The 14065-nt window shown below is 36.5% G+C and overlaps 1 protein-coding gene across 2 annotated transcripts in view; it reads left to right on the top strand.

Annotated features, from left to right (window-relative positions):
* Lama2 (laminin subunit alpha 2) overlaps positions 1-14065 on the top strand; it is a 603732-nt gene that overhangs the window by 495881 nt on the left and 93786 nt on the right. For both annotated transcript variants that reach the window (XM_057755686.1, XM_057755676.1), the window contains exon 40: positions 431-569. In XM_057755686.1, the coding sequence (XP_057611669.1) occupies positions 431-569 (139 nt within the window). The remainder of the gene's footprint in view (positions 1-430; positions 570-14065) is intronic.

Raw genomic sequence — 14065 nt, 5'->3', positions numbered from 1 at the left:
AGATGCTTGCCACCAAGTCTGAAGACCTAAAACCCACAAAACCCACACAGCAGAACTGACTCCCTCAAGCTGTGCACATGTGCGTATTTGCATTTGTGCATGCTCACACACATGCAAAGAGAGAGAGAGAGGAAAAGAGGGAGGGAAGAAGAAAGGGAGAGAGGGAAGGAGGGAGACAGGAAAAGGGAAGGAAGGGAAGGAGAGAGAGAAACAAAATAAATGTAAAAGACATAGTGGCTATATTTCACAGCAAACCTTGAGGGAAAAAGTATAAATAGAACAATGCAGTGTGATACAAAGAATAGACACATCAGTAGGATTTGGAATTAGCCTGATTATGTTGGCCACGATCCTTTAGAAGCTGGGGTTTTTATGACGTGATTGTTCTTTATTTGAGTGCTAAAGTTTTTTTCTTGATCTAACCTGACAGAATCCTGGATGAGGCTAAGAACATCTCTTTCAATGCCACTACAGCGTTCAGAGCTTACAGTAACATTAAGGACAATATTGATGAAGCTGAGAGAGTTGCCAGAGAAGCAAAAGATCTTGCCCATGAAGCTACACAACTGGTAAGAAAAAAAGAGCGCATCACATGCTAAGCATGGAAGTTGAGTTCCTTTTCATTGTACACTGAGCATGCGTCTCATTCTCATCCCCTCCTATCCTCGCCCCTCGCCTGTCCCATTTGTCTGCTTTGTTTCCCCGGACAACATCAGCTCAACTCTCACTTTATATGTATGTGTGTATACATGATTTATAGCACATTATGAAATCTAGATGCTGAGAACCAGGAAATACATACAATATCTGCTTTTCTGAGACCGGCTTATTTCACTTAATGTTATTATCACCAGCTGTAGCCATTTTTTCCTAAACAACTTATTTTTTTTCTTTGTGGATGAAAAAGTCCCATTGTGCACTGTACATGCACCACACTTTTTTTTTTCAGTTCTTCTGTTGATTTCTCAGGTCAGGTCTATAGCTACGCAAGTAAAATCTTTTTAAAATTAGTTTTCAAACTTAAATGAGACATTATAAACCTAGTAAATTGGAGTAGTCGCCCTGAGTTTTTACTGAAAATCTCATTAAAAAAATCCAACTCAAGTATTTTCTCACTATCTATAACCACAGTACTCACTACTTACTATTGTCAATTCAGAGTTCAGAGGTCACTGCCCAATTCCAATCAGATTTGTGCTGCAGTTCACAAAATTAAAATAAGCAAACATAATACTCGAAACAGAGAACTTTAACCACCATTAGTTCAAATGGCGTTGGTTTTGAGAAATATCCTGCACAGAGCACTTTTTTTTTCATTCGCCATTGTGTTGGGTTTCTCAAGTGCACTTTTATAAACTATATCAGATCATATGTTTCTGAAGTATACAGACTAATTTTATGAGCTGAATATCCCCTATCTTTTAGTCATTGTTCAAAGGGTGCTAAAAGTACACAGCTAATATTTTAGAGCTTTGGGATTCTAAGTTGTACACCTACCTTCAGGATCTTCATCTTCAGTCATGGAAAACTTTGCTCACTGTATGCAGAGCAGCATTGTGCAAGCAATTTCTCTAGTGTCCCTCAGACTGCTTTAGGTGCTGAAATGCCTCATGGGAATTCCTGGTGAAGTACAAGGCCCAGAACAATTGCTGAAATCATTTTGCTTTACGTAGAATCTACAAGTACATCAATAATTTTGGAGGTAAAACACCTACTGGAAATTTGTGAAATAAATGTGCATAAACTATGACTTGCAAGAGACAGATTGACATTTCCCTGACTTTGCTATTGAGCAAAAACATTTTCTTGACTATATGAGACATCTGTTGTCTGACGTTTCTGTCCTGCCTTGTTCCCACAGTCGTTATTCCCAAAGAAATCACACCGAGGTCTAAATTAGTTATAAACTGATTGGTTTAGTAGTTCGGACTTCTTATTAACTATTATAACTTACATTAGCTCATTATTCGTGTCTGTTAGTCACGTGGTTTGGTACCTTATTTGGCAAGACAGTCACATCTTGCTTCTTCTGTGGCTGGGTCACCACTGCAGACTGCTCTTCTCTCTTCCCAGCATTCTCATTGCCCCACCTCTACTTCCTGCCTGGTTGCCCCACCTATACTTCCTGCCTGGCTACTGGCCAACCAGCATTTTATTAAAAATAATACAAGTTACAGGATAAAAGACCATTATCCACAGCACTTCGAGATTGACATTCCCCTGGCTTTGATACCAAGCAAAAACATTTTCTTGACTATGTGGGACATCAGAAACAATTATCACATTACTCTGTAGGGAAATTTATGGTCATAATGAAAACATCATTATACTTCCCACAATTGCTACTGTTAGTGTTTGTCTGACATGGGCTAAACTAATGCCATATATTATATTTCTCTCTTTCCAGATTTAATACGCTGTCTTTATTCTTAAGAGTTTCCTGCATGTATACAATGAAATGTGATATTTAATCCACCTCTCATTTCTCCCTCTAATCCCACATATTCTTGCCATCAAGCATCCCTCCCTCTTCACCTCCCCTCCTTTCTCTATAACCTAGTCCATCAAGTTAGTGTCGCATATACCTATGGGTATGAAACCATCCAATAAAGTAAGGGAAAATTATCAGCTTCTTATTCAAAATACTAATATCATCATTGAAGAAATTATCCTTACAAAATGATAATTTTAAATCTAACTTAAATTTAATCATTTAAATAGATTCGTTATAATTTTAAGAACCTAATTTCTAAGTTTACCACTGTTAATTACACTGTTTTGTTTGATAACTATTTTTAGCCTCTAGCATATTGTTTAGCAAGTAGTAACATGTTTTTCATGATACATTAATATATTTCTACATATTCATAATTCCTATATTGTTAAAATTTTTACTATTGTAATTATTTCATCTTTTCTAATGTTTTCCGCAAAAGAACTGCTTAATACTATTAATTTACATATAGGAAAACCTCATGGTTATGCTGACATAAAACTTTTCACTTCTTATATCTGATAGGCTAACAACCCCCAATAAAGTTCATTTTCCTTTATTTTTTTTTATCTTTTTAAAGACTGCAAAAGTAATGAAAATTTTGAAAGCTGTATGTCAAAGAGAATCAATTGTTTATTTAATAGCTATCAGGACATGTAAATTATTGTCTTGGGTAATTTGTTGGCACAGGTTCCATGAATATAAAATGTAGGGCTTTAATCTTTTTTTTTTTTTTTTTTTTTGGTTTTTCGAGACAGGGTTTCTCTGTGGTTTTGGAGCCTGTCCTGGAACTAGCTCTTGTAGACCAGGCTGGTCTCGAACTCACAAAGATCCGCCTGCCTCTGCCTCCCGAGGGCTGGGATTAAAGGCGTGCACCACCACCGCCCGGCGTAGGGCTTTAATCTTAAGAGGTCATTATAATATAGTTTATCTCTTTCAGAAAATTAACATATTTGTGAAACATTCAATTGAGCAGTTACCTAACAGCTCATAAACCTAAAATGAATAATATTGTTAGTGCCATATATAATGATAACAATGGAGCACCAATTTACTATATACTCTGAAAGGAGATGAGGAAAAGCAGTACGGGAGAGCCCACTACTCATGTGAAATATATTTAACAAAAAATAGTCTGTCTATAATAAATTTTAAAGAAAAACCAAAGAAATAGAGTAGATACTTGGACTAGAGAAAGATCTATTAAAGAAGTAGTAGAAGAATTCATCAAGATGCTAAAGAAGATGGTGATGAGATAATTTGAGAAAGAAGAAAACATTGAAAATACCTTTGGAAGAAAATAAGTGAATGGTTGACATATGCTCTAGGCATATTGGAGGTGGCATTTTATTTTATTTATTTTTTATTGATTTTATTGAGCTATATATTTTCTCTGCTCCCCTCCCTTCCTCCTTCCTCGCCCCTCCACTTCAACCCTCTCCCATGGTTCCCATGTGCCCAATTTGCCCAGAAGATCTTGTCCTTTTCTAATTCTCATGTAGATTAGATCCATGTATGTCTCTTTTAGGGATCTCATTGTTGTCTAGTTCTCTGGGATTGTGATTTGTAGGCTTTTTTTTTTTTTTGCTTTATGTTTCAAAACCACTGTGAGTGATTACATATGATAATTGTCTTTCTGAGTCTACATTAAGAGGTGGCATTTTAAAATCAACTTCGTTCCTTTAGAATAAAGTTATTTCTCAACATAGAGAGATAATTAAGAATGAAACTGAAATGAAAATATAAGAAGTTGATTTTTTCTTTTTTGGTTTTTCGAGACAGGGTTTCTCTGTAGCTTTGGAGCCAAGAAGTTGATTTTTATAAGCAGGAAGATGCCATATTCAAGTTAACAATATGCTATTATTACATAAGCAAAACAACCATTTGTATAAGAAATATTCTTTAAATATCAAGATGAAATATTACTTAAGAACTGAGGCATTATGTAGAAAAATAATATTATATTTATGTTGGTATTGAGTGGGAAATAAATTATATATTATAAAATATTTCTCTCAGTCCAGTCTTTCTGATCTTAGTACTCCTCTTTAATATATACAACCAAAAAGAGAAAGGAACTGTGGTACTTTTTAGATAAAGGAATATAGAAATCTAGTAATTATTTTTCTAAAACCAATTGCTTGACTTTGAATCCTATAAAAACATCCTACCAGTTGCTAAAGAGATGGCTCAACAGTTTAGGGCATGTATTGCTCTTTCAGAGAACCCAGGTTCAGTTCCCATTATCCACATTGGCTCATAAGTCTAACTCTAGGGCAAGCAATGTCTTCCTCCGGCTTCCACAGGCACTGCATTCAAGATGCAACCCTGCCACCCTACCCACCCACTCTCTCTCTCTTTCTCTGTCAATCTCTTTTTCTTTCTCTCTCCTGCTCCTTCCTCTTTTCCTTGTATTCTTTTTCCTCTTCCTTCTCCTCATCTTCTTCTTCCTCCTCCATATCCACTTCATATTAGAAGTATGGAGACCTCGGGAAAGGGTTTAAGGGGAGGGGAGAGGCAAGAAGGGGAGCAGAGAAAAATGTAAAGCTCAATAAAAATCAATTAAAATTTTAAAAATAAATAAATAAAAATTTAATCATGGTTTTAAAATAACACTATAGTAATATCTGAACTAGGGCTTCTTACACGTTTATTGATTCCTTTCACCTGAGGATGTTTTACATGATCCCAGTTTATAGATCTTATATATTTTTAAGAAAAAAACTTTTATTTTAAAATAAATATATGATATACTTTCAGTAAATGTTTGATATATATTATTTGATATATTATTTTAAAATAAATGTGTGATATATATTAAACATTTACTAATGGTAAATCATAAATTTATTTTAAAAAAATAGTGTTATATATATACATATAAGTTTACTAATTATAAAACATTAAACAAATTTGCATAATAATATTGATGCCCTGGTTTATTTTTAGATAAATCATGGCTCAACATTTAATATAGAAGAATATAGAAAATCTTCAACCATTTTCAGACATAATTAATATTTTATTTTATAATTAACAATACTGAGAACACTATTTAACATGAGCATATACTCAAAATGGCAAAAGTATGTTTAGTAACTTTTAAGAAATTGTTGGAAATTCTGTCCTAGTACCAAACAAAATTTTATATAATGATGTTTTGTGAAATTTAAGTCAGCAATTCAAGCAGCACAGTTAAAAATCAAGCTCTCTAACATAATAAATCAAAGGCATAATAATTTGTTACCAACATATGGAACATAGAAAACATTAAAACTTTTCCTTTCTTTTTCTATAAACCATTGCGTTTATATAAGAGCAGACAACATCTGTATAATCAAAATATTGCAATCTGTGAAACCCAATAGTCTCAAATATGAATGGTGGTGTTTCACTGATGTAGTGTGGTGTGTCAGAATCCACATGCAGAGTGTGTTTAGCACGTGTTCAGAGCCAAAATTACAGTAAAACAGCAGTGTGGCAGGACACAGACATACCTGGGATTCATTTTTACACCTTTGACTTTGATTTAAGTTTTAGTCAGTGCCCATGCAGAGACTTTTTTCTGCTGTCAAATTTTTAGTGGCCCTCACATTGCACAAACCATGGCTTAAGAAGCAGAGATAGTATAGGTTTTAATGGAAACCTGGGAACCCTAGCCTAGCTACACTTAAACTACAATAACCATCAGAAAATCTAAACATGTCATGTAAGAAGAAGGAAAAGCAAAGTGATCAAAAGAACAATCTTTAACCTATTCCATAAAAGGCAAGATAGATGCAAATGCAAAATCATCACATCTATGTGAACATGTGTATACATGTGATGAAAAATATGATAGAATTTAATAATCCAATTACAGAAGTCTGAATAGCCTTCCTTTGTTGCTGCAAACAATGTCAGAAATTTCAAAGCCTGGACACAAGTCAAGTCTGTGACTTAAACCACAGTTCAATGTGGAAGATACAGTGATTGTCCTCCTTGCAGCTAACACCACATTACACAGACTCCAAGAAGGAAAAGCAACATTCCAACTCCCGCCGCAGGGTGCATGTCCTGGGCATATGTGGTCTAGAGTACATTGACTGAGTAGGTAGCTCTCCAGTCTAGCCATAGGAGAGGCTGAGAATAAAGAAAACACAAAAATGTTGATGAGAATCAACAGTTTGCAACACACGTTGTCTTTATAATTAAATGAAAAAAGATTAAAATCTTCAGTCAGGTTAAAATGATTTTCATATCCTATTAAAATTGTTATAGCTTACACAAAATATACCACTAAACTGTGAGGATAAGGAAAGATTGCAAATTAAGGACCAAAAAGATAATAAAGGAGGGAAACTAATGAGAAAAAAAAATGCAGGAACACACTGCTAATAGCACTAATCACATGGGCTTTAAAGTTCCCAAAAGGAGTTAGGGAACAACAGTAAACTCACTAGAATAGAATGAAAAAAATGATTTAGCAGGAAAAGTCAAGCAGCGCAAACTCCCAAGGTTCTAACAGAAGAGCCTAAAGAACAAATAAAGACAGACACATCAGAATGAGAAAAATTCATTATTTCTGCCAAGAGGGCCTTTAGCATGTCTCTTAAACACTGACAGGTCAGGCAGAGAAATAGGGGCACACAAGTTTGAAGAGTACCATAGATAGGATTAGTGAAAGGCTTTATCGAACCTTGCAACCGTCAGATAATGGATTCTGTATGCCTCAGTAATCAAAGTACAAATAGAATTTAACAGGACTGTGAAGTAGAGCTCAAAGAATGTACCAGAAACACAATGTGTTCTGATGTCATCCAGCATGCATATTTTTATCACAGACAGTAAAATTATAAACTGACAAAAATTATATTAATCTATTTGAACAAGTTCATCATGAGGATAGAGACATGGTTCAGGGGTTAAGAATATTGGTTGTTCCTGCAAGATTTTGTTCTCGGCACCCACATGGCAGCTCACAACTCTCTATAGCTCCCATTCCAGAGGATCCAAAGGCTGCATTTGACTTCCACATTTACCAGGATGCATACATGGTATAAATGCAAACATTTGTATGTATACAAAAGACAAATCTAAGCTCAAAATATAAAACATACTTCCAAATATTTCAAGAGTCAAAGGACCCAGAATACTTTGAAATCACTGAATACTTAACACAGTAAAAACTAACTTGACAAATTACGGAATGCAAATAGACTGGTAATTACCGGAAGATGTTGGGAAAGGATAGAGAAGAACTAATTAAATCTAAAGTTCTGTTCAACTCATTTAAAAAGTATGAAAGAAGAAATAAGTATAAAAGCAGAAATTAATGACATGAAAAAAATCATTAGAATTAACAAAACAGAAAGCTGATTTTTGAAACATAAACAGGGAAGGCAGGGAGTATCAAAAAAAAAACAGAGAAGTAGGGTTAGGAATGAATAGTTCATAGTTATTGATACCATGCAGATTCAAAAACTCAACATGTATACACTAGAGTCCCCAGTAGTTTTATTTAGATAAATCTAAATATTCAGAAGTAGTGGAGAATAAATCTAAAGCAATTTTTTTTTCAAAAACAAGACCACAGACTTCCAAAGAATTCTATCAATAATTTATATCAGTAGACCACAACTTATCTACTATCAAATGATAAAGTTTGCCATCAATTCAAGGACCCCAGAAACAAAACATCCTAAAGCACAGCAATAGAAGGCAAGGGTCCCCAGCTTATTTTGTAAAAGTGAAAAAAATCTTGAGTGCAAAACTCTATGTCAAACAGTAATTTTTGTTATTGTTTTTAAGATTTGTTTTCATTTTTGTTTATTTGCATTTGTCTGTGTCTCTGAATGTATGCTATGTATGTGTGAGTACCTGGGGAGGCCAGAAGAGGATGTTATGTAGTTGGATTTACAAGGAGCTTGGGAGCTACCTTTAATGGTTGCTGAGATCCTAACTCAGGTCCTGTGCAAGAATAGTATGTGCTCTTGACTGCTCAGTCATTTTTGCAACTCTGGAAAGAAGAGGTTTTCTTTGTCTTTCTCTCTCTCTCTTCTCTTCTCTTCTCTTCCGTCCTTCCTTCCTTTTTTTTTCTCTCTCCCTGTCTCCTTCCCTCCCTTCTTTCTTTCCTTCTATCCTTCCTTTCTCTCTTTCTTCCTTTCTTTTTTATGTTTATGAATATACATATATGTATATGCCAATCCTTTAAATAGAAATAAGAAACTTTAAATAAAACATTATCACCTATATTGGAACATAGAGGACTTAGGGCTCCGGTTGAATAGAGCAGAACTATCCTGTTTTTGATATGAAGAATGAGAGTACTATCTTCTAGTAAAATCGTTTGATTCAAAAAATAAAGAAAAAAATTTAAAACAGGCCTATAAGATAGTCTTAATTATTTTTTTTTATTTAGAAAAGTAAGACTAAAATGGTTCTGGAAGCCAAGATTTTTTTACATCCTGTAAATTCATGATGCACATGTGTTTGCATATCTGTACATTTTAGGAGGGGATCTGATCATTTCAAGCCACAATCCCCCCAGAACTCCCATTTCTCACTTCTGAGATCACACCTTTGGGAGCTACCACTTCTTTTTATCTCCTGCTACTGTCCTGCAAGGGTGGATTTCATCCTTGCAAGGGACATTATCCTTTTAATGTCACTGTAATAAGTGGGTCTGGTTCACTTACAGCACATGATCTCCATTTTTATTCACCCCACACCAGATCGTTTGTTATTTGCTTTTTAAATGATGCAGATATCCTAACAGTGTCTTTTCCTGTTCATGTTGGTGGATCCCACATTTGTCAAGATAATGGAGGAATGATGGCCTGCGTACTCTCAACCTTTCCTTTTGCTCACTTCTTAGCTCCTTCTCTCAACTCCTATTGCTTTAACTGTCATATTGTCATTATAAGCAATACTTAGATTTTTATCTCTAGCCACTGATGTTCTAAGAGAATGAAAGAACATTTCGCACAAGCCAGTTGCTTTCCCTAATGGACACTCTGGTTGTCCTTCCCCCCAGGATGGGCGGTGGGGTACTCTGCAGGAAGGAATGATAGATAACAGTGAAACATCTCTTTTTGTTCTCGTGACAGACTCTGACCCTTGACCTCCCCCCTTGTTTCTGTGTGCTGATGTGTTCCAGATTCTATGAATTCATGCCCTGCCTTATTTTCTATATGAAGACTGTCATAAATACCTGTAGATGATAAAGGGACAAGAAATAGCCACAGAGGCCGGGTGGTGGTGGCGCACGCCTTTAATCCCAGGACTTGGAAGGCAGAGGCAGGCGGATCTCTGTGAGTTCGAGACCAGCCTGTCTACAAGAGCTAGTTCCAGGACAGGCTCCAAAACCACAGAGAAACCCTGTCTCGAAAAACTAAAAAAAAAAAAAAAAAGAGAGAGAGAGAGAGTAATGTTGATATGGGCAGAAAAGGGTGTTTATTTAGAGTTTCTTTTTTTTTTTTCTTTTTTCTTTTTTTTTTCTGATAACATTTTTATTTATTACTTGAAATTTTCATAAATTTATACAATGTATTTTTTTATTTATTTTTATTAATTTATTTATTTAATTATTAAAGATTTCTGCCTCTTCCCTGCCACCACCTCCCATTCCCTCCCCCTCCCCCAATCAAGTCTTCCTTCCTCCTCAGCCCAAAGAGCAAGCAGGTTTCTCTGCCCTGTGGGAGGTCCAAGGACCACCCACCTCCATCCAGGTCTATTAAGGTGAGCATCCAAACTACCTGGGCTCCCACAAAGCCATTACATGCAATAGGATCAAGAACCCATTGTCATTGTTCTTCAGTTCTCAGTAGTCCTCATTGTCCATTATGTTCAGCGAGACCGGTTTTGTCCCATGCTTTTTCAGTCCCCGGCCAGCTGGCCTTGGTGAGTTCCCGATAGAACATCCCCATTGCCTCAGTGTGTGGGTGCACCCCTCGCAGTCCTGAGTTCCTTGCTCGTGCTCACTCTCCTTCTGTTCCTCCTTTGGATCGTGAGACTTCAGTCCAGTGCTCCAATGTTGGTCTCTGTCTCTGTCTTCTTTCATCGCCTGATGAAGGTTAATATTCAGGGGGATGCTTATATGTTTTTCTTTGGGTTCACCTTCTTATTTAGCTTCTCTAGAATCACGAATTATAGTCTCAATGTCCTTTATTTATGGCTAGAAACCAAATATGAGTGAGTACATCCCATGTTCCTCTTTTTGGGTCTGGCTTACCTCACTCAGGATGGTGTTTTCTATTTCTGTCCATTTGTGTGCAAAATTCAATAAGTCATTGTTTTTTACTGCTGAGTAGTACTCTAATATGTATATATTCCATACTTTCTTCATCCATTCTTCCATTGAAGGACATCTAGGTTGTTTCCAGGTTCTGGCTATTACAAACAATGCTGCTATGAACATAGTTGAGCATAGAGTTTCTATTGCTGTGAAGAGACACCGTTACCATGGCTGTAGATGGAAGTTTCTGACCTGTCTGGTCCAACAGCCATTCAGTCCCAAATAAACACACAGAGTTTTATATTAATTATAAACTGATTGGCCTACTGATCAGACTTATTACTGACCAACTTTTACAACTTACACTAACCCATAATTCTTATCTATGTTTAGCAATGTGGCTTGGTACCTTTTCTCAGTAAGGCATTCTCATCTTGCTTCTTCTACGTCTGACTTGCAACTGCATCTCTGCCTCTCCTCTTCTCAGAATTCTCCTAGTCTGGTTGTTCCGCCTGTACTTCCTGCCTGGCTACTGGTCTATCAGTTTTTTTTTTTTTATTAAATCAATATGAGTGACAAATCTTTACAATGTACAAGAGCCACAGCCACAGCAACTCTTACAAAGGAAAATATTTAATTGAGGCTGGCTTACAGTTTCAGAGGTTTAGTCCATTATCATCATGGCAAGAAGTGTGGCAGCATGCAAACAGACATAGAACTGGAGAAGGAGCTGAGAGTTCTACATCTGGATCCACAGGCAGCAGGAAGTGAAATTCACACTCTGGTCAGGCTTGAGCTTCTTAAAGGCACATGCTAGTGACATACCTCCTCCAACAAAGCCATGCCTCTTCCAATGAGGCCTCCTAATAGTTCCTTATGGATCTATGGGAGGCATTTTTATTTAAGCCACCAGTGTCCATCAAGCAGAAGAAAAGATTCCTGTGCTGAGTTGGTGGCTTCTTTGGTCTTCTCCATAGATATCCATCTTACTGCTATTCCCCAGTGGCCTGCCCTGCAGTCTTGGTACTATCTTTTAAATAACCAATCCTTTGGTGAAAATTCAAAATTTAATATAGATAGATAGATAGATAGATAGATAGATAGATAGATAGATAGATAATATTTACATTATACTTTTTTCGTTGCAAAAAAGAAAATTTGGGGACCTTTCACTGCCCACTGCTTATGTTCTGAAATAGGAAAGTCACCCTGCTTAACTCAATATGCCAGGGTACATATGGCCCTGGGCAGTAATCAGGCCATTTCTCTTGGCCCTAAGGTGGAAGCTTGGTGTACTACCCCAGCATCTGCAACTTTTATGTGTAGATTTAGGCAGTTCTGAGATTCTATCAGCTCTCTGCTCTAAGAAATCTATTCCAGTGGCTCCTCTCTCTTCCTTTTCTGACTATTAAAGGCAGTTTTTATTTCTTCTTTTCACAGATGGCAGTTTCTCCAGATTTAAAATTAATGCTGTCAACAGTTTCCTTAGTGAACAGAAACCTGAATAATCAAAAATTACCCTGAATTGTTTACTTAATTTTACAGTGTTCTGTGATCTTCATGTAGGTGATGCCTTGTGTAAGTTAGTAACTGCTAAACACCAGCTTTCTCCTCCATGTCCAAACACAAATAATGGAACTAGAAATGTAGAACAGTTATGACACAGATTGTAAGAATTAATATAACTTTTATATCGACACAAGATATAGGGAAGCTGAGCAGAGAAAATTACAAAGAAAAAAAAATCCTTTTTGCCTGTAGCTTGAGGTCCCATCTGAATATCTGTATGAATCTAACTGTACTGTATGAGGTTTATTGATCCATCAGAGTTAGATTCCAATGGTATGCTTGAAACTCCCAACTGAATTAGGAGAAGACATTAGTGGGTGAGACTTGGGGAATAGACTTTCATCTCAGACTGAACTCCTATGGTCGCTAGGCAGTTTCTTTCCCAGGACACGATGCAGTCTGAGTTGTCCTTCTCTGGCCACATTCTCATAGTCCGTGCAGTTCCGAGAACTTACAACTTGGCTTCTAAGTTTTCTTATTTCTTATTGAAAACCTTAACGTGTATATGTAACGTGCATTTTGGGTTCAATTCTCCTAAGTGTGAGGTACTGGCTTGTGGCTTTACTTTGCCTTCCCCTGGTGGTTAATGATACTGCATATTCTTCCCATAAAGCTAGTGCCCTTCTCTGAGACACACCCAGCTCTTTGCTTATTTTTGTTTGTTATTTTTTTTTTATTATTTGGACATTTGAGCTCCTTTACTTTTGTACTAATTCTTTATCAGATGTATGGTTTGCAAATATTCCCTCCCATTCAATAAACTCCTTTTTCTGCACCAAAGACTTTTAGTCTGGACTTCTCTCCAGTGGTTTTGTTTTCCCATCATGTTTTTATGCTTTCACTGACATCTCTCTAAAAAACATCATGCGGGCTGCAGGTGCAGAATGCTTCCTTTATGCTCCCTGAGCTTCTTTTGTAACTTCATTTCTATTTAGGTTTTAATCCCCAGCTAGCTCCTTCTCTGTTACTGTAATGAAATACCCGAGACTGAGAAACATAGAGAAATGGGTTTTATCTATTCACAGTATTGGAGACTGAAATTTTCAAATTAGATGGCATCATAAATACAATGTCCTGGGGCTCAACAAGCTTGTGGCATCTTGGTAGGAGCATGTGTAAGAGAATGAGATTGTATGGTAAAGACAAAAGAGCTTGAAGAAGGGTATGGCTTGTTCTTTCACATCAACCCCTTGTAAGAACTCATAGAATCCTAAAGCAATACACTAACTCCTTCTGCAGCAGCATTTTTGATGGCTTCCCAGAGGTTTTAAGGTTTATTGTTTTAACTCTTTGTATCATACATGCACAGGGCTCTATCTCTTAATTGTCCAGTAAACGCCTAATACTAGAATATAGGCCAGTAGTTCTTAACCTTCCTAATGCTGTGACCCTTTTCTTATATTATGATTACCCCCAACCGTAACTGTAATTTTGCTACTGTAATAAATCACAATGGAAATATATGATATGCAGGATAGCTGATATTCAATCCAAAAGAGGTTGCAGCCCACATGTTGAAAACCACTGATATAAACCAACCTTGCAGGCATGAATCCTTGGCAGAAAAATCACATAAGATTTTTTGTAAATTCATTTTGCATTGATTTTTCTATATGACATGACATAGGATCTATGCTAGCTTCCTATGTATGTCTATCTAGTTATCACAAGTTTTTTCTTGAAGAGATTGTACTTTCCCTGTTGTGTGTTCCCAGGTCGTTTGAGAAAGCTCTACTGACCACCAGAGGATGTGTTTGCTTCTGAGAACCCTACCTTGCACCTTGGCT

The sequence above is a fragment of the Chionomys nivalis genome, chromosome 2 (assembly GCF_950005125.1).
Source record: "Chionomys nivalis chromosome 2, mChiNiv1.1, whole genome shotgun sequence".
NCBI lineage: Eukaryota > Metazoa > Chordata > Mammalia > Rodentia > Cricetidae > Chionomys > Chionomys nivalis.
Note: the sequence above shows the minus strand (reverse complement) of the source record. Positions and strands in the feature narration are given on the sequence as shown.